The 20,742-nt window shown below is 35.2% G+C and overlaps 1 protein-coding gene across 1 annotated transcript in view; it reads left to right on the forward strand.

Annotated features, from left to right (window-relative positions):
• Positions 1 to 20,742, forward strand: part of Cdh18 (cadherin 18) — a 235,501-nt gene that overhangs the window by 187,855 nt on the left and 26,904 nt on the right. Inside the window, exon 8 of the mRNA XM_051182583.1 lies at positions 18,016 to 18,137. Coding sequence (XP_051038540.1) covers positions 18,016 to 18,137 — 122 coding nt within the window. The remainder of the gene's footprint in view (positions 1 to 18,015; positions 18,138 to 20,742) is intronic.

A 20,742-nucleotide genomic window follows, 5' to 3' on the forward strand; every position in this document is an offset into this window, starting at 1 on the left:
ATTGAGTGGGGAAAATGAGCTCAGCTCATTATAAAGGTCTCAAGGAGAAATCAGTAGGGTCTCAGCCACACAGATACTACAAAGGTCACTGGTCTATGAACCATGTCTACTTCCAGCCTTCCAGATGGAAAACAGGTTAGCTACCTCTTTTCTTGAGGAGACATTCCTGTATGTTTCCCAACCCTTGTTCCCCTAGTGCTTATCTCTGAACACAAGGACTGTCATAACTTCTTGATTATTGAACATCTGGGTTTTACCTGCTATTGGTATACTTTACCAGACATCTTAGTGAAAACTTCTGTGAAACATGAATAAATGCTCCTACCATCACGTAGACAAGGGAACTGAAGCACAACAAACATTTGAATATTTAAGGCATCTGTATTTACTTCTGACATTTGATAAGCCAATAGCATTGAATACACGCATATTGCTTACCAAGGTTGAGTTAAAGTTTGTTAATCACATTTATTCAAATTATGGGATAGTCTTATTTTTCCCATTTGTAAATACAGCACTATAATGTGATCTAGTCAAAGAGTTCCCTATGAAAACTAAAAACTTTATGACAACATATATCACAGCTCGTAATGAACTACTGTTTTGTAAGTAACTGTGGAAATATTCCATTGCAGGTTGTGTGTGTGTGTGTGTGTGTTTAATTTTTAGTTTTTTTTAAAGTTTCATACAACAACCTTTAGTCATATATACCCCCACAACTCTTCCAGGTCTCCCCCATTTCCATAGCTGCTGGATTTATATTCATTTCCCTTAATCATTTAACAACACACATTCATGACCTCCATAATATTCTTAAATTGTGATCATTCACTGGAGACAGGTCAATTTGCCATATCCTACGGTTTAGAGAAACCTCTCTCATTTGTTTTAGGCATTAAAACTTTTCTATGCTACCTAGCAAGTGCATTTTTGTCTTATTATCTAATTTAACTATAGGTGTGTAATCTTGTACAGTTTTATAGGTCTTCTTCAAAACAACTGTAATATTATTTGTACTTTGCATACTCCTTCTTTGACCTACCTTTAGCTTCCTTGCTTAGTTAAACCCTGCTATAGCAATATTTTTTTAACTCTTTATGCCATTGCATTCTTCCTGACTTATCTTGATTTCTGATCTTACAGCTCTATTTCTTTTTAATATGTCTTCTAGCACTGGGATTTGATTACTTGCATTGCTAAATGAAAACTATAGAACACATATTTTAAGGGATTCTCTGATGGAGAAGAGACTCCTCCTGTAATCCCAGAACTCAGAAGAATGAACAGGAACATATGATGAATTCTAAGACAAGCTGGGGCTACAGAGTCAGACTCTATCAATCTCAGAGAGGAGGTTATAAAAATAATATGAAGAAAAAGTGGGGTAAGAAACAACATTTCAAGAAGAGATTCAATTGGATTATGGCTAAGGATTAAAAATACTAAAGTCATATGTCAACTGGATGGACTTTCTGGTGGCTCTTTGGTCAAATCTGATTTCAAACTCATTCTCTTTGGCAAAATTTACTATCTTGAGAATACTAGATTGAGTTCTCATTTTCTTCCTGTTATTAGTTTAGGGTGTATCTTCCCTTGTAGGAAGCTTGCATTTCAACTTACATTACTCTAACCCTTTCACATAGGGAATGGGTTTTTCTGTTTAGTGAATAATTCAATCTCTTATGCTACTTACTAGAAAGGCTACTGTATAGACTTTGGTTTGATATGCTTTAAAATCTCTGCAATAAGACATTGATTAAGTAACACACTTTGACATTACTAATGAACAATATTTTGCAGATAGCAGCATTTTGGTAGTAAGCATAGTATATATATTATTTTGACTGTGGACAAGACAAGCAGAAATTTATATTAATTAATTGTATTAATTACATTAATTAAATATATCAATCATCTTTAATGTAGTAAAGATAGGAAAAAAACTGTGGGGTTTAATCTGCCAGTGGGGGTTTCATAGAGAGGATTATGGGTGTATTCAGTAGTTTGGAGAAGAATGAGACGTTACTCTGGATAACTTGTCCAAATTCTAGATAAACCATATGCATATGTTTGTAAGCACTGTGGAGAATTTGAATGAGAGTGGTGTGTGTAAGTTGTATATATATGATTTCTGGAGGGAGTAAGGGGGAAGAAAGAGAGAGAGAGAAAGAAAGAAGCAATACCTGGTTTGTCTCAATGTACTCCCTCAACACTGCAGAAGTTCATTGCAGTATTTCTGATGTTCTCAGAACAGCTCAATGCAGCAGTAAAGACAATTAGCTCTGTTTGGTTTGTCAAATTAAATATTAATGTCAAAGAACAGTGCCATAGAAACTTACATAATAAGCTGTGACCACATACGATGGAAACCATGATCCTGTGGAGGAGACACATAAAATTCATGTCAGTGGGGCATAAGATTTCTCATTCATACAGTTTAATTTTGCAATTCTTGAACCTAAGTCACGACTACTTATATCATTTTTATCTATTGTTTAAGTTGACAATTTCATACACATAGATAACAAATTTTGACTTCTGTCCCTCACACTATCAATTATCTACTATTCATCCTCCAAAACCTTAACCTTATCATTAATACTAGACCTTTTCTTGGATTCAAGACTTTGTGTTTGGACTAGTGATCCATTTGGTTTATCCAGGGCCATCAGTTTTAGCATTGGAAAAGAGTCACTAGTGTGTAAACAAGTCAAGATGGTGAGTTTTCTGCCCCAAAATCTATCAAATAGTTTTCTATTGTGGGAACCTTTGTATCCTCCATCTATTTCTGACTGTGGGTCTGTTCCTGTTCATATGCCTTGACATCATCTACACGCACATTGAGATCCTGATTTCAATAGCTATACCTCACCAAGGAAATGCTATTTCAATACCATTCTCCATATCTTGTGGCTCCCATGTATTTTACATTTGAGTCATCTTGTGATATACTTTATCATGTGCCATTCTCATAAATTGAAAAGTGTCTTTGATGCTTTTATTGCTATACAAGTGAGTTTCAAGTTCTGATATTTTAAATACAATAATATAGAATTCTGTCTTCATTCTGAATTAATAATTAGAAATCGGTATGGATGTTCAGCCTTGATAGTGCTTCTGCTTTTCTTTTCTTTTATGTGTATAAGTTAGTTAACTGTAAATGAGAATGCAGTGATAGCTTAGTTTAAATCATTGATCAGTTACTGATCTCAGACATACACACAGAGAGATACACACACATGTACATGCACACACATGCACAATCACACAGTGAACACACACAGAGACATACACACGCAGAAGATATATATACACACAGGCAAAACACATGCACAATCACACACATGAATACACACAGCATATATACACACATGTACATGCACATCCATGAAGACCAACATACAGTTACACATACACACATACACACAGAAACATACTCTGACAGCCTATGAAGCAAATTCCATGTAGCAAAGTAAAAGATTACTTAACGTTGGTCACATGATAATATTGTCAGATTACCTTAAAATATATGTGTCATGGTTTTATTCATAAAATCCAATTATGCCATGTTTTTGTACTAGTTGTTAATATTTTCTTACTTTTTTCCTTTTTTCTATTCTCCATTTTGCTTTCTATGTCTTTTTCATCTATATAATGATTCAAATATAGTAATATGTAGGAAATTTTTCTCATCTTGCTAGAAAATTATACAACTAATGCCTCCACAATGTAAGATTTTGTAATGGTTAAGTATAGGCAAATCTTACCACATTTAATTTTGCCCTATTTTATTTTAGTACTATATTGTTACCACTTGAGATTTAAGAACCACCTCTAATTTAATCTTGTTGACCAAATAATTTCAAAACACTTAGGAAAAGTATTGGCACAAGAAACTGATTAGTAAGCAAAGTTTTGTTAAATATGAGAATATTCTCTATGGATCGTTTGTCCCCTACCACATGTATGGCACACAAGATTGTCCACCCTTCTTCCTCCCTCCTATTCTCTCTCCCTCTTCCTTTTTTTCTTTATTTGACTTCTTGGTTTTTCTTTTCCTGTGCCTTGTAAATGCTAGATAATTGATCTATCACCGTTCTACCACCAACTTCACCTCTCTCTGTACATCGGAGTCAGTACTTTCCCATTTTGCCTTAGATGGTCTGCTCTTCCTTCTCACCTGCACTAAGTATCAGAACTTAGTTTTCCTCATCAATTTACCAAATTGTGGGTCTTGAAATTATTGCTGCATAGCAGATGCACTTCTACCAAAATCAAAATGATCTTATATTATACAAGTATGTGTGACTCAGGATATTCAAATCCAAACTAATGTTTCTCAAATTTGGTATTTCAAATTATAATAATGTAAGCCCTTTGTGTTCATCCTGGATTAGTAAATCAGAACCTCTGTGGTATAGGATGAGCACATTTAGCTGTTTTTGTGCTTTAGTTATGATTCTCTTGCCTGATTAAATGGAAGATGATTACAAATATGATTCTGGTGATTTTAGGAAATCAGAGATGTTTAGAGGTTTACTATTAAACAATGGTAGCAGGGACAATGCCATGTGGCTTACAGTGATATGGATATATAATTTCAGCTTATTATTTAAAACTATTTTCTTTTTTTATATTCACAACACATTAGAAAAGTTATTTTTATATCTTCTCTATTTATTGACTAGTTTTTCACATGCGAATATATTTAAAGGACAAAGCCACATTTTAAAATTTTAATTGAACTGGTAACTTCAGGTAGTACAAATTAAATTTATGTGTAAGGAATATAGTCCCAGTTGTTTTTAATCTGAAATTATTTTTTATGCAGGTGTATCTAATAATTCATAAATCTATTAGCAGAGAACAAGTGGTTTCAAGTTCCCAAAGCTTCCACTCATCATTTTGTTACTGTCACTATGATATTTTGATATATATCATCTGTCTTCCACAAATGTGCTCATGTTATCAGTTTTACTTAGCACACACAGAGACACTAATTGGCACAGTTTCTTCCCTTGGCACACAAAGGGAATATCAGCAGTGAAAGTAGTATTTCTTTCACCCATAGTCAAGAGAAATAGAACACTTATCTGGAATCCTGTGCATACATTGATATGTCTGTGTTTAACCTGAGGGAGTACAGGGAAAACGTATACTCTAAATACTGACTTTAAATACCTTTAAAAATATTATTCACATGTGATATTAGATGACTAGAACAAGATCAGTTGTAGTTAAAACTTCAAGTCAAGTTGTATACATTTTGTATAGGTTTAAGTTGTACAAATTTTGGCTATGACTTTCTACTCACCAGGGGACTCCAAGCCATGGGATGTAGAAGTCATTGAGAGCAATGACTTCCTGTCTTCAATTACCCATTTCTATGATGGCTCTGTCACACAGAACCATCATTGTGTTTAGTGACTCTAAATCCATTGAAGATAACTGCAAAGAGTAACTTTCACATGGAGGAAAGCATGTTGCCATAATCCAAGTGTTGGGGTGGAAGGTGTCTTAATATCTTGAAGCTATTTAACAACAGAACAGCTTATTTAGTTTGCTCTAGATTTAGAAGATATCTATGGATTTATAAATAGTAATAAATTTATAAATAGAAATAAGTTTCAAATTTTTAATGATTTATCAGTCCTGTATCATTTTTATCTTGTGTATCCCCTTATAGTAAACAATTGTAGCAATTGCTTTTATTATTATTATTTTTTTTACCTTTAAAAAGGTTTGAAACAAGGTTGTTTTATATGTCAATCCCAGTTCCCTTACCCTCCCATATTCCCCTGTTACCCCCCCACCAAACCCCAGACAATGCCATTTCTGCTCCACAGGGAGGTTGAGGCTTTCCATGGGGAGTCTTCAAAGTCTATCATATCATTGGAGCAGGGTCAAGGACCTCCCTCTTGTATCTAGGCTGAAAGGGTATCCCATTATGTGGAAGGGCTCCCAAAGTCAATTCGTATACTAGGAATAAATACTGATTCATTACTAGAGCCATATAGACTGCCCAGTCCTTCCAAGTAACACTCACATTCAGGGAGTCTATGTTGGTCCTATGCTGGTTCCCCAGCTATCAGACTGGGGTGCATGAGATCCCCCTTGCTCAGGTCAGCTGATTTTTTTGGTTTCTCCAGCCTGATCTTGACCCCTTTGCTCATCAATCCTCCCTCTCTGTAACTGGATTACAGGAGTTCGGCAAGGGTTTAGCTTGGGTATCTGCTTCTGCTTCCATCAGCTACTGGATGAGGGCTCAAGGATGGCATATAAGGTAGTCATTAATCTCATTATAAGGGAAGGGCATTAAAAATAGCCTCTCCACTATTGCTTAGATTGTTAGTTTGGTTCATCCTTGTAGATCTCTGTGTATTTCCTTAGTGCCAGATTTTCCCTTAAATCTATAATCACTCCCTCTATTAAGGTATCTCTTTCTATATTGCATGCATGCACAGGAAACATGGTGGTGTCATTACAGCCTAGAAAGACAGATCACTTCCTGTAGTAGTGTGAAAACCTGCTGCTCTGACACATTTTGTAGGATAGACCATATTTGCTGCTGTTATGTCTTATTGAATTTCTAGCATGTATCCAAAATTGCAGGAACTACTGTAGTTAATGATATTGAGCTTAACTTATTTATTACTGAGTATTAATGTCCATATTTTCATTCTTATTTTCTGGTCAATTATAATGTATATTAAAATTTATTTTCTATGTTTAGCTTATATGTTGATGACTTTGAGGTTTTATTGACTGTGACATCCTCTAGAAGAAATTAGAAAAAGTTTGTACATTTAAAAGAAAAGCTAGATACTTGCTCATTTTAATTTTAGCTGTTAATAATTTTAGATTAGTTGGTATATGAAACCCGTAGTTATATTTGGGTTGTTTTCAATCTTTTACAGTTTTAGCATGAGAGGCATTTTTGATATAATATGCTTTAAATATATTTGAATATACTTCAAATATACGTGCACCTTGTTAAATGTGTTTCTGTCATACATCACAGGTGCCTATATACAGAGCTAGCTTTTATTGTTGAAGATATCCTAGATCTTTTTATCAAACATTATTATTCACATAGATGTAGGGAGTTTGGTTTTTCCTCCCGCCACCGGTCTTGTCCCGCCGCCAAGCCAGTCCCAATAAACACACTGAAACTCTGTATCTGATATAATGTTGTTGGCCAGATACTAGTTTATTATCAGCTAGCTCTGTCTTAATTATTAACCCATTTCTATGTATTTCCACGTCTTACCAAAGAGCAGGGGCCGGAGGTTCTGTTCTCTTCCTTCTTCCCATGCTGACTCCTCCTTAATACTTCCTCTTTCCTCCTCATCTCCTAGTCCCTCCTGTCTTCCTTTTCTATTGGCCAACAGTACTTTACTCATTAACCAGTATGAGAAACATATATACAGAATGACATCTCCCATCTTCTCCTCTTTTCTGTCTAAATAAAAAGAAGGATTTTAACCTTAACTCTTACCATTTATTTTCTTTAAACTCAATCCTTGAACTAACTTGTAGGGTGACTACTAGGGTCTTAACCAGAATCCATGTGGATTTGAGTTTGCTTTTTGAAGTTTCCCTTGATGAGATCATTTTGACATGGAATGAATAGGCAGATGTGGCTACGTTTCAATGAGTTCCTGTAAAATGCACACCTATTTGAATCATACCCTACTCCTATCACAGATATAAAGTGGACTTCACACAAGTTCTCTGACATTTCCATTTAGCACTGACTCTTACTCCTTCCAAACCAGCTTTCCTTAGTTTGACTTCAATCTTTGCCACCTCCAGAATATCAAATAAACAGAAACAAAGTTTATAATACTTTCTGCATATAGACTGTAAACATTGCATCGCTATTAAGCAGCCTAGTATATTTAGGTTTATCCATATTTCTGATAACATGAATTTTTTTCTTACTTGTTAGTAATATTCCACTATCATCCATCAAAAACTAAAGAGTTATTTTTCTATAAATTAATAGTTTATTTGTTAACAATTAGTGTTCTTCTATCAAAGTTGATACATTTGTGCCCTATTTTCAGGTTTTTGGAAATGCAAAAATGGTGAGTGATTCAATAATAAAATAATGCATGTCTACATTTATGGGGCATAAACTGACTTTTACATTTATTGTAATATTTTACAAAGGTAAAGTATCTTGTTTTTTAGCATTTAAAAATGATAATTCAAATAATTTTACCTATCAAGTTAGACACAGAATTTTAGTCTAATTTTGATATAATATGAATACAAAATCTTTTAGAATGTTTTCCTATGTTCTCATACTTATATGCACAAAATCTTTTGTGAACAAATTTACTTATTTTTCTTCTTTACTACCATCTATGTATCATCTCCTATCTATGTAATATAGTTCACATAACAATAAATTAGAGTAGCGCTTATAATTAAACAGTGTGAAATGTCAATTTTATAATTCATACATGTCTTTAGTATAGTTTATAATGCATTGAATAATTGGCTTTGGAAATACTTGCCAGAGCCTATGTAGAGGTCAGAAAATCCTTTGTTGGAATCATTTGTCTCTTTCTACCATTGAGGTTCTGGGTGTAGAAGTAGATTTCTACCGACTTGACACAGTGAGACAAGAGAAAGATATCAGCTGTTCTTTCCAACTAAAATGGAAAATGTTGGTTTCATTTAATAGTAAACAACAGTGATATGCATGCACACATTGGAATAGAGATGTGTAATTTTCCTAAATGTAGGCTTAAAACTTCCTTAAAGCTGTAACTTGATTTATTTTTAAGAGATGCTATTCTGAAAAAAAAGGCAATTATAGAATATCAAAGAATTTCAAACAAAGAAGAAATATTGCTGGATATGAAATATTTTTTAAAATTCCAAACTATTTCTTCATGCTAGTCAATTTTAGTCTTGTATGTCTCAATGTGTAGCCTTTACACAAGTTTCCTGCTATTAGCTCTAAACAATGTAAATTATAAACTTGACAGTTCATGAAGAAATTAAGCATTGATGAATAATAATGCCTAAAAATGCTACAATGTATAATTGATAAATATTTTAAAACATAATATCCTTGTTACCTAAAATAATTTCTATAATTTTTATTTTTCCTGAAATTAACTGAATTATTGTTATCTGTTATTGATGACATTATAAGAAAATTTTGTTGTATTAATATTACTTCATCCTAAAAATGAAAGCAACAAAAAGGTCTGGTTTTACCTGTTCATTATGTACGTGGTTGTCTCTTCAGAAATAAATATTTCCCCATTATGTTGGTAAGGTTCTAAGCAACTAAGAAACATAACTGTAAGTTCAAAGGAGAGCATAAGAGTTGATCATGTAATGAATTTTTTTATTCTACAAAGATGAAAGCAAATGAAGTGTTTACAGTTATTACAAATAAGGATACTAATTTGGGAAGTAATGGGGGAATTCAGAAATATTAGTGTCATCAGAGGACAAGTTCCAGCTAGGCTTTCTTAATCTAACTGCACTGATCTCTTGTGTCATTTTTGGATGGCTAAAGGAGCAATTCTAATTTATTTTATGATCAGTGTGATGTTATACTTCCTAATTTCAAATAAGAGTGAATTATTTTGACTCTGGAGTCATGATTTTCAGAACAAAGACAGTGTTCAAGATCAAAGGCACAGCATAGATATGCAGCCTCTGACTTATGTCCAGCAGTAACACAGAAGACCTACTGAGAATTGTTATATTTGTATATAAATTCAACAGAAATATGTCCTGAAGAAAACAGATTCCCCTTAAGTAATTCATTTCAGTCTGAAATGTGGAGAAATGGCTATAAAGTAAATAAATTTAATTATGCTCACTGGAAAAAAAAACTGGATAGATGCACGAGTTGTATTTTGGAGTTTTAATTCAATGTTCCCCTATTTTTATTTTTAGCAGCATGTATTTTATTTGGTAAATTTTATCTTTCACTGTTCCAATTATTTTAGAAATATGGATTTAGTTTAAATTTCAGTCATGCAAAGTTTATTTGGTGATTTATTGTAGACCATTTCATTTGCCTGTTATAAAGCAAACCTTGAGGGATTTCCTCTCAGATATCAAAAATATCATGTTTTTTTAATCAGGAATAATACATTATTTAAAATAATATTTTATTTTTTGATATTAAAACAAAATCAAATAATGTGAATGAGATAGTGAAAGGACAGAATATTTATAACACAGGCCTTTTATAATTACTGAGGTAGTTTTATTAATTAAATAAATTTAAGATAAACATAGGTTTGGCTCTGCAAATACAGTGCTCTCAACAAAGGGCTCATACCTGAGTTAAAATTCCAGAGACCAAGAATAGAGGAGAGAACTGACTATTGACTCATAAAAGCTATCCATTGACGACCAGGGGTGCACCATAGCATGGTGTGAATGCATTTCTCTCTGTGTCTGTCACACACTAATAGTAAATAAAAATAAAATATTAGAGTTTGAACCATGTTACTAACAATCACATCCCAACTTTTGCTGTGAAAACTATGTGCTTCATAGCATTAATTTTAAAACCAATATGTAAAAGTACCCACATTATCTTCACTTCCAAACAAGTAAATATGGTGACAGGGAAAATAAAGACTGAAAACCCTGCTTGCCAAATTATTTTTTTAATGGGAAATTGAAGGGAACATTGCAAAGCACTTATTTAAATTTTTTTATTTATTTTACATACCAACCAGTTTCTCCCCCTTCCCCTCATACTTGCCCCAAACCCTCCTCTCTCCCATCTCTACACACACACACACACACACACACACACACACACACACACACACACACCATCCACTCCTCAGAAAGGGTAAGACCTCCCATGGAGGATCAACAAAGCCTGGCACATTCAGTTGATACAGAACCAAGCCACTCCCCCTGCATCAAGGTTCAGCAATGCATCCCAAATTTTGGACCGGAGATAGATCCTGGTCACACTGCTAGGGACCCCTCCAACAGACAAAGCTACACAAACTGTTGCCCATGTGTATGCACAGGACATATTCAGTCCCTTTCAAGCTTCAGTCCATAGACCTTGAGCTCCCATGACCTGGAGTCAGCTGCCTCTGTGGGTTTCCCCACATATCTTGAATCCCCCTTGCTCCTTTAATCAATACTCCCTCTCTTAACTGTTCTCCCAGAGCACGGCCTGTTGTTTGTCTGAGGAGCTCCATATCTGTTTCCATCAGTTACTGGCTGAAATTTCTATGAATATAGTTAAGGTAGTCATCAATCTGAGTATGGGGGAAGGCTAGCTCAGGTACCCTCTCTACTATTGCTAGAAGTTAGCTGGGATCATCCTTGTGGAAGGCTGAGGATTTCCCTAACACTGGGTTACTATGTAACCCGATAATGACTCCCTGTATCATATTTCTTTCATTGTTCTCACAGTATGTCCCTCCCCCAACTCAACCATCGTGTTACCCCATGTTCTCATCCATCATCCCCTTTCCTCTGGACTCCCAACCTCTAATTTACCTATGAGATCTCATCTATGTCCCCTTCCCAGGACAGTTCTTGCATGCCTCTTAGGGTCCTACTGGTTACCTAGCTTCTCTGGGGCTCTGGATTATAGCTGGGTTATCTTTTACTTTAAGTATAGTTTCCAATGATAACTGGAACTAGAAAAAATCATCATGCTGGTAACCCAGACCCAGAAAGACAAACATGAAAACCTATTTATTTTTATATTTTTAATAAACAAAAAATAACTATCGTAGTTCCTCATATTTTTTGGAACAAACCACAGGGATATCTAGAGAGGAAAAAGAAAGAAAATTCCTACTCTTCCAGAATGTAAATGTAAAGGAATTTAGCAGATTTGAAGGTAAAACACTTGTACAACTTTGCCCAAAATAGGATTCGGAAGGCAAGGAGGAAGCACACTGAGAAGCCAAGCATTGATACAAGGAATGGAAACAGCTGCTTAGAACTGAGACTCAAATGGCCAGGAAGTTAGGAAAGGCTGCAAACTTTGTATTTTAATTTATTTTCTTCCAGACTGGGTTTCTCTGTGTAATTACTAGCTGTCCTGGAACTCACTTTGTAAACTCTACTGGTCTCAACTCACTTGTGAACTCCTGCTCCACTGACCATCTATGAGGCCTGAATCATTTGTATATTATATGTACATATTGTAAGAACAACTAGAGACATTTGGAGTAGGGACTAGGCCCTCTCTCCTACGTCCTGGTTACAGAGTATCCCTCCATGGAGAATGTGCTCCCAAAGTCCTTTTGTGCACCAGGGATATATCCTGGTTCCACTATCAGAGGTCCCTTAGACTGCCCAGGCCTTCTAACTGAGACCCACATTCAGGGATCTCAGTCAGTTCAATGCTGTATTCCCAGGCATCAGTCTGGAGACCCATTACCTCCTCCTTGTTCAGGTCAGCTGTCTCTGTGTTTTCTGTAGGCTGGTCTTCTCCTCCCTCTCTGCATCTGGATTCCAGTTTGGCTCAGTGTTTAGTAGTGGGTGTCTGCTTCTAGAGCCATCAGCTACTAGATGAGGACTCTGTCATGTTGGATAAATTAGTCATCAATCTCATTATCAGAGAAGGGCATTTATGGGAGCCTTTCCACTGTTGCTCAAATTGTTAGTTGGGGTCAGTCTTGTATGTCTCTGGACATCAAACCCATAATGGCTCCCTATTTTATGCTCTCTCTCTCTCTCTCTCTCTCTCTCTCTCTCTCTCTCTCTCTCTCTCTCTCTGTCTCTCTCTCTCTCTCTCCCATTCCTCCCCTGACTCAATCTTCCTAGTCCTACTTGCTTTCCTCTCCTCCCCTTCTCTTTCTCCTAGCTCCCTCTCTACTCACTGCCCACCCACCTCACAATATGCTCAGGACATCTTGTCCCTTTCCCCTTCTGTCAGGGACCTTATATGAGTCTCTTAGAATCCTCCTTCTATCCTACTTTCTTTGGTAGTGTGAATTACAGGCAGGTGATCCTTTGCTCTATGTCTAAAATTCAAATGTGAGTGAGTACATACCATGTTCCTCTTTTTGTGACTGTATTACTTCATTCAGGGTGGTTTCTTCGAGTTCCATCCATTTGCCTGGGAATTTCAAGATTCCATTTTTTTTTTCCTTAGAGTAGTATTCCATTATGTAAATGTATCATTTCTTTATTCATTCTTCAGTTGAGGGGTATCTAGGTTGCTTCCAGATTCTTGCTTTTACAAATAATGCTGCTATGAAGATAGTTGAACACATGTCTTTATTGCATGGACTACTCCAAATGATTTGACAGATTTAGATGACCCCTCCTGGCAGGCATCACCCTACATGTGGAGTGGGATGGGGATGGGAGGGGAGTGTGGTCAGGGGGCATGGGAGGGAGGGAGGGAAAAGAGGGAGGAAGGGAGAGGGAACCGGGATCTATATATAAAATTATATATATATATATATATATATATATACACACACACACACACACACACACACACACACAACTAGAGACTTGTCAGCAACACATTCTTTTTTGTTCTTTTATACATTTTCCATTGACATATTTAACCTTTCCATTCAATTTTTTCCCATGGTCACTGTTACAATATTTTCATGACACCCTTATTGCATTGTGTAAGAAACAGGCACTTAAACAATGCATTAATTAATGACTAAATATAGCAAATTTGCAAACTTCCAGGTATTTTATAGTGCTTGAAGTAGTATTTATGCATCTCTGATGATAATGAACTTTATTTAAAATGTTATAAGGATACACAAACTTATTTCTAGAAATGAGATATAAAAAGATAAAAAGCAAGAACAAATTTACATTAGCTATTTAAAAAAAACCCTAAATTAGTCTTACAAACTTGTTTCATCATATACAAACATATTTTCAGGTATGATAATTATTAATTTTTCACCGTAATACATATCAACGTTATTGTTGTTTTCTGATTCTGAATCCCCCAAATAACCAAGAAACTCATTCAGAAGCAAAAGCAAATAGAATTTTATTGTTGTTGTTTAATGAGCTAAGTGTATTAACATTGGTCCATCATGCAACACTGGCAGATGAAAGACCCAAGAAACTGTGAGGCAGGGAAACTGTAAAGCAAGGGTCCCTTCAGTTATCATCTGTTTTTCCTCATTGTCATGTGGACACAGAATAGCCTGGAGCCACAGACATGCCAGCTGCAAATAACACACAGAGACAATGTATTTTATATAAAGTTGTAGTCCAGTTACTAGTTTCTTATCGGCTACCTCTGTCTTAAATATTACTCCATTTCTATTAATCTAACTATTTCCACATGGTCTCATCTTACCAGAGAGAGGGCCCGGCATGCCACCTGCAAGTCCTCCATCTTGAATCTCCTCCCTACTACTTCCTCTCTCCTCCTTGTCTCTTAGTCCTGCCTATCTTGCTTTCCTATTGGCCAACAGTTTCATTAACCAATACGAGAAACATATTTTAGACATATCTTAGACATGAATGTCTTGCCTTAATGAGATAGACCCCCTCAGTTGATCTTCATTTTTTCATTATTACAGAGAACTTTCAGGGCCCTCAGTCACCCTTAGTTATGTTTCTGTTTCCTTCAGCTGTCTCCCTGGCTATACCACAGTATCTAGTTTTAATATGATAAAGAAGCTTCATTGAATCATACATCCAGTCTCTTTTACTGTGTTTTTCCTCTGAAAGTCCTAGTAATCTTTGTGTTTATGAAACATAGAATCAAATTTCAGTTTTTATGAGAAGTTTCCAGGGGTTTGTATTTAATTATATTGAATCCACACATCGATCTGCAAAAATAAAACAGTCCTGCTTATGATATTTGTCTCCTTAACCACAGACATAATAGAGATCTTAATTATGTTAGCTCTTCTGTAATAAAATTCAATAGAACCTTCCTGATATAGATCTCTTGCATACTTTATTAGACGTATTCCTAGGTCCTTTTATCTTTGGTTAATTAGGCTTGTTAGTTTTTGTGATTGAGAACATTTTATGTTGAACAGTTGTCTGCTTTATCTTTAGTATGCATGGGTGTTGTCTTTTGTTTCTTGTCTTCATTTATATGTTCAGTGGTTCCATGTGTTCATTAATTCATTTGCTACATTGATAACTTCTATTTATTTCTATTTTTAATTTTATCAACTTGAAACAAGCTATAGATATCTTGGAAGAGACACCTCAACCAAAAAAATTCTCTCCATCAGATAGGTATGGAGGCAAATCTGTACATACAGTATTTGTTTTTCTTCCTTTTTTTTTTTTCAAGGCATCAGCCAACTATGACAGTGCCATCTCTGGGCAGGCATTCCTATATTGTGTAAGAAAACAGGCTGAGAACGCATAGGGAGTAAGATAGGCAAAAGCCCCCTCCATGGCCTCTGCTTAATCTGTGATTTGATGTCTTGGTTTGACTTCCTTTGATGTTGAATTGTGATGTGGAAGTATAAGCCAAATGAATCCCCTCTTCCATGAGCTGTTCCTGGTCATAGTGTTTATCACAGCAATAGAAACCTAACTAAAGCACTCTCGTTACTCTCTCCTCTTATTTCCCTTCCTTTCAATGTTGCTGCCTACACAGCTCTCATTTATGAATATATATATGTATGTATAGATATATGTATAGATATAGATATATAGATATGTGTGTACCTATATGCATGTATATGTTTATATTTATATTCACCACAGATCTTTATTCAGTAAGTTAGAGAAGAATTTTAGCTATTATTTTATTTAGTCTACTGATATGCAATAAGCTGTCATTTGGAAGATTGTGTTGTATTAGCATCATAATTTTTTAAATTATAGAAAATAAGTTGGGACACATTTTCAGTTTTTTCTTTGTTTGTTTATCAAGATGGTTTTCCCTGTGTAGCCTTTGCTGTCCTGGAACTCTCTGTAAACCTACCAGGCTGGCCTCAAAGTCACAGAGATCCACTTGTCTCTGTTTCTCAAGTGCTGGGATTAAATGTGTGTACCACCATGCCTGAAACACATTTCTCATGAACAATTTTTTCTAGGTTAAATTATGCATGCCTGAATGTACTTGATTTACTAAACATCAGTGATTATATGACAAATATTTTCTCTTTACAAACATTTCCCTAAAATATATTTAGTTTATAATATAGTTGTGAATAATTGCCCATTTTCCAGTTGATTTTGAGCAGCAAGTGTCCATGGATACCTATAAGTAAAACCCACAACAACATTGTAAATCTACTCAGCACGTAATATAAACTTTTGGGGATGACTTTTGCAACATAGCATTGTATTTATTGAGCATGGACTTTGTAGATGACATCATCATGTGCCAAGGTAAAATGTTGAAACACTGCACATTGAGAATTGTCTTTTTAATTTTTTTTTCTTTCCAACATTTGGCTGATTTATTTATTCATTCATTTATTTTATTATTTGTTAATTTACATATTGATTCCAGTTCCCTTTCTCTCCCTCTTTCCCTTCCATGCCCTGACCCCCTTCCATCCCATTCCCCCACCAACACTCCACAAGGAGGGTGATGACTTCTAGGAGGAATGAACAAAATCTGTCAAGTCATTTAGTGTAGGGACTAGGCCCTCTCTCATGCCTCTAGGTTAGGGGAATATCTCTCCATGGGGAATGTGCTCCCAAAGTCCTTTTGTGCACCAGGGATACAACCTGGTTCCACTTTCAGAGGTCCATTAAACTGCCCAAGCTTTCTAATTGGGACCCACATTCAAGGGGTCTGAGTCGGTCCAATGCTGGTTTTTCCCTGCTATCAATCTGGGGTCCATTAGCTCCTCCTTTTTCAGCTCAGCTTTTTCTGTGGGTTTCTATAGCCTGGTCCTGACCTCATTTTCTTATCACTCCTCCCTCTCTGCAACTGGATTCCAGGAGTTCAGCTCAGTGTTCAGCTGTGGGTGTCTGCTTCTGTTGCCATCAGGTACTAGATGTGGGCTCTATAATAGCAGATAAGTCATCCATCTCATTATCAGGGAAGGGCATTTAAGGTAGCCTTTCCACTATTGCTCAGATTGTTAGTTGGGGTCAGTTTTTTTTTATTTTTATAGTAATTACTACTGTCTTTTTTGTAAGCATTTAATTTGTTCTTTTGTAGGATATGTTAAATTTGCCTTCTCATGCTCTGTATTAACAGATTTCTAAAGTTTATATACTCTTGCCAGTCAAAACTTAATGTGTGGTTTTCTTATTGTAATCTCCTAAAGGTATAGCAGCAATTAGAAAGAACGTGAAAAAAAATAGACATATAAAATAAGACTTCTGAAGCCAGTGAGAGGTCCTGTTTTTCTGCAAGGATTTCTGTTTTTAGCTTTGAAACAAAAGTGAGGGAAAAAGCACATAAATATTTTTCTTCTCTCCTGATGACTAGAGTTTACTTTTTTGGAAAAATGTGAAGAATAAATTTAACACATATTTTATAATTTAGACTATAATGGTTTCAAATTTGGATATAACAGAAATATCTAAATTCCTCGCTAAATTTTTATTGAAACTAGTCCATAAGTCCCCTATAAGAAGAATGTGAACACATGTGTTATAAAAACCTCACATAATATTTTCTCTGAGTTACTCACAATTTATACCTTGAATGCTTTACACATTTTATGGTTGTTGCTCTTGTTGTTGTTTTATTTTTCTTTTTAGTAGCTTCTGTGTTCTTGGGCTGTTTCTAAAACCAGTTGTTTATCTCTTAGGCTCTGACAGCTTACCATGAGTTCTGACAACTTTCTCCCACTCCAGTTCCTGAATAATATGTAATTTCCTTGATAAGAAAAAAACATCATTTTGGTATTCATGTCAAGCCTTGGTGTTCATTTTTCATTCTTTTCTGTAAGCTAATGAGTTCTAGCAGGGACAGGATTCATACTGTTGTCTATTGCCAAAAGTCCCACTACAGCATACAGAGGGAGCTACAGGCAAGTTCCAGAATTAAGGAGATTTGCTGCAAGCCAAGCCTCTAAAGTATGTGTTGAAATACTAAATACATCCCTGTGTGTCTTTCAGACAATCCTGATTTGCTGAGCCATGTCTCTGTGGGCATTAGAGTTCTGGATGTCAATGACAATCCTCCCGAACTTGCCAGGGAATATGATATTGTTGTCTGTGAAAATTCTAAGCCTGGTCAGGTAAGTTAATTCTTTTCTTCCTACCATCCAAATGGAAGAAAAATAAGCAGCTTTATCTCTATTATTCTTAGGTATTACACCCAAATCCCCCAGTGTCATTTTTATCCTCGGTGATGATAATTTTGTAAGGTTCATATATAAATACACTTTTTGAGTATTATGTAAAATGAATTCTCCCTGCATCCCTGTGTAATTTGGGACAGTGAGCTCTTGTAGGTATGATGTAGTCATCATGCCAATGAAATTGCATTGAATGGTCTAGGAGCAGCTCTGCATTCAGCGAGTAGCAGTGTGTACTCATGGCCTGATGACACCTAGAGACTGTGTCTGGGAAGAGAGTATGGATCACATGACTTTCAGGACTAAAGACATGATAGTGGATGATTGGTTATGTAAGTTTGTGTGTGTGTGTGTGTGTGTGTGTGTGTGTGTGTGTGTGTACATATGTGAGTTTGTGTACACTCTGATAATCTCCAATATATTATGTGATGGAGGAAGGAAAGAAAACAGACAGGGATGGAGGCTGATACACTGTGCTACCCATTAGAAGGAACACAAGTGAAGGAAAGCTGAGGCAAAAAAAAAACAAGAAAAAACATCAACAGGGGAATGCTCATTGATATTATATGCTGTATATGCTGTATGACCAAGTATATGAAACCCACATCCAAAGTAGAAGTGCATGCATTACCTCACTTGAAGTGACTCATCCTCACTAGTGGATGACTAACCTGGAATTTCTCAGGTTCTCACAAGACTGTCATCATGGTAGCATTCTTGTAATCAGCCATGGCTTGGGATTCTAGAGATTCTCAGAATTGTTGGCAGCCTCACTCTTCCATTAGCAATCCACTAGAGAATTCCAGTTGTTTTCTTAGCCACTAGGGTCCCCAGCAATTGTGTGATATCACACCTAGTTTCTTGCCATATGGACCTTCTCAATTGCTGACATTATCTGCTGCATAACTTGAGCTTCTCTTACACACAACAAAACAGTTGTCTTACACCATGTAATCAGCTGTGTGGTACATCAGTACTTTTGGCAGATTTGGTTGGAAATGACTGACATGGGTTTTATCCACATTAAGGAAAAGGGATGAGAGAAGGATGCACATTCTTGCAGCTCCCTTCAAAATTGTCAGCTACAGGTAATTCCAGTAAGTAATAAAATGTGAAGTTCCTATATAAAACAACCTTGGTGCTATGTGGATTAAATAGAAAAGATTGCAAATAAAATTTAGGCAGATTTATACAACTACCTATGATTCTCCTGTTACAAAGGTGAAATTAAAAATGTATACATAACACAATCAAAGGGAGAATAATACTATGAGTTGATGCTTCACAAGTAAAGGTAAAACAAACAAACAAAAATACCTTAAAATTGACAACATCATGGGGACAGTATTTAATTATATTTTCCAAATATGTTCCTCAGTAAGAAGTCCAAGAAAATCCCGTTCAATGCAAAAAGATCTTACTACAAGAAAAAGAAGCACAGAATTATTAGAAATAAAATAAGTAGAACAACAAACTTTATTAAATAAAATATTTGATTTACAGAAGCAGATTTTATTATAACTATAAGGTTTGTGCACAAAGTAGCATTTGGTGTTACATTTCGTTATACATTGTTTAAGATAGAAGAAAGAGATGCAAAACAGATAGCTTGGTAGTCTCTGGACACATCTCAGCAATAGATACTATATTCACATGCAACTTTGACAGTGACTTTGAAAACTAAATATCATGATCAGCAATATTTATGTAATGGGAAATATGCCAGTGTCATGTCATGTTAATGCATATTTTCAACTATTCACAAAATGTATACCAATGATTTATTATTGGCTACACTACAAAGCTTTAAAATTAGAAAGGTATATTTCTCTTCACTCTTAACATAATAAAATATATGTTGACAGTACACAATATTTCAAAAAATTACCAGCTGGAATATATAACTAAATGTTCTCATTCTTTATAAGAATAAATAGAAAATATTAACATTTAATAAGGATGAGGGTGCACACATAGCATATCAAATACACATCAATTATTCCATAGTAGATGGCAAAATTTTAGTTTCAAATTCGTAATACAGAAAGAAAATAAAACAATACCAAGTAAGTTAAGCATTCTTTTTGCTGCTACAAAAATGGTTTAATCTATGTGACACATAAAAGAACAGATTATTTATGAACACTAATAAATGAAATGGAGCTATACACTCACCCCAAAAACTTCCAAAGAGCCCATATAAAAGAGAAGTTTGTAGCAAGAAAACTAAAAGAAAGAAAATGAACTACAGAATCACAATAGTACTGGAGATATTAAATATTTTCTGTGTATATGGAATGCTAGTAGTAAATTAAGATCATAGGCCTTAAAATTTATTATTTGCATATTTACTCATTTATTTTTAAATTTTTAGGTAACTTAGAAATACTACCTACTCTTATTTTTCTAAATGAATTGCCTATACAAAGGATGTCTCCACAACACTCTTCTCAAAGGGAATGGCAGCAAAAGACTGAAAAAAATTATTACAGCAATTCCTAATCCTTCAATATCATTAGTAGACAGCTGTTGATATTAATGTTCA

The sequence above is a fragment of the Phodopus roborovskii genome, unplaced genomic scaffold, assembly GCF_943737965.1.
Source record: "Phodopus roborovskii unplaced genomic scaffold, PHOROB, whole genome shotgun sequence".
Classification (NCBI taxonomy): domain Eukaryota; kingdom Metazoa; phylum Chordata; class Mammalia; order Rodentia; family Cricetidae; genus Phodopus; species Phodopus roborovskii.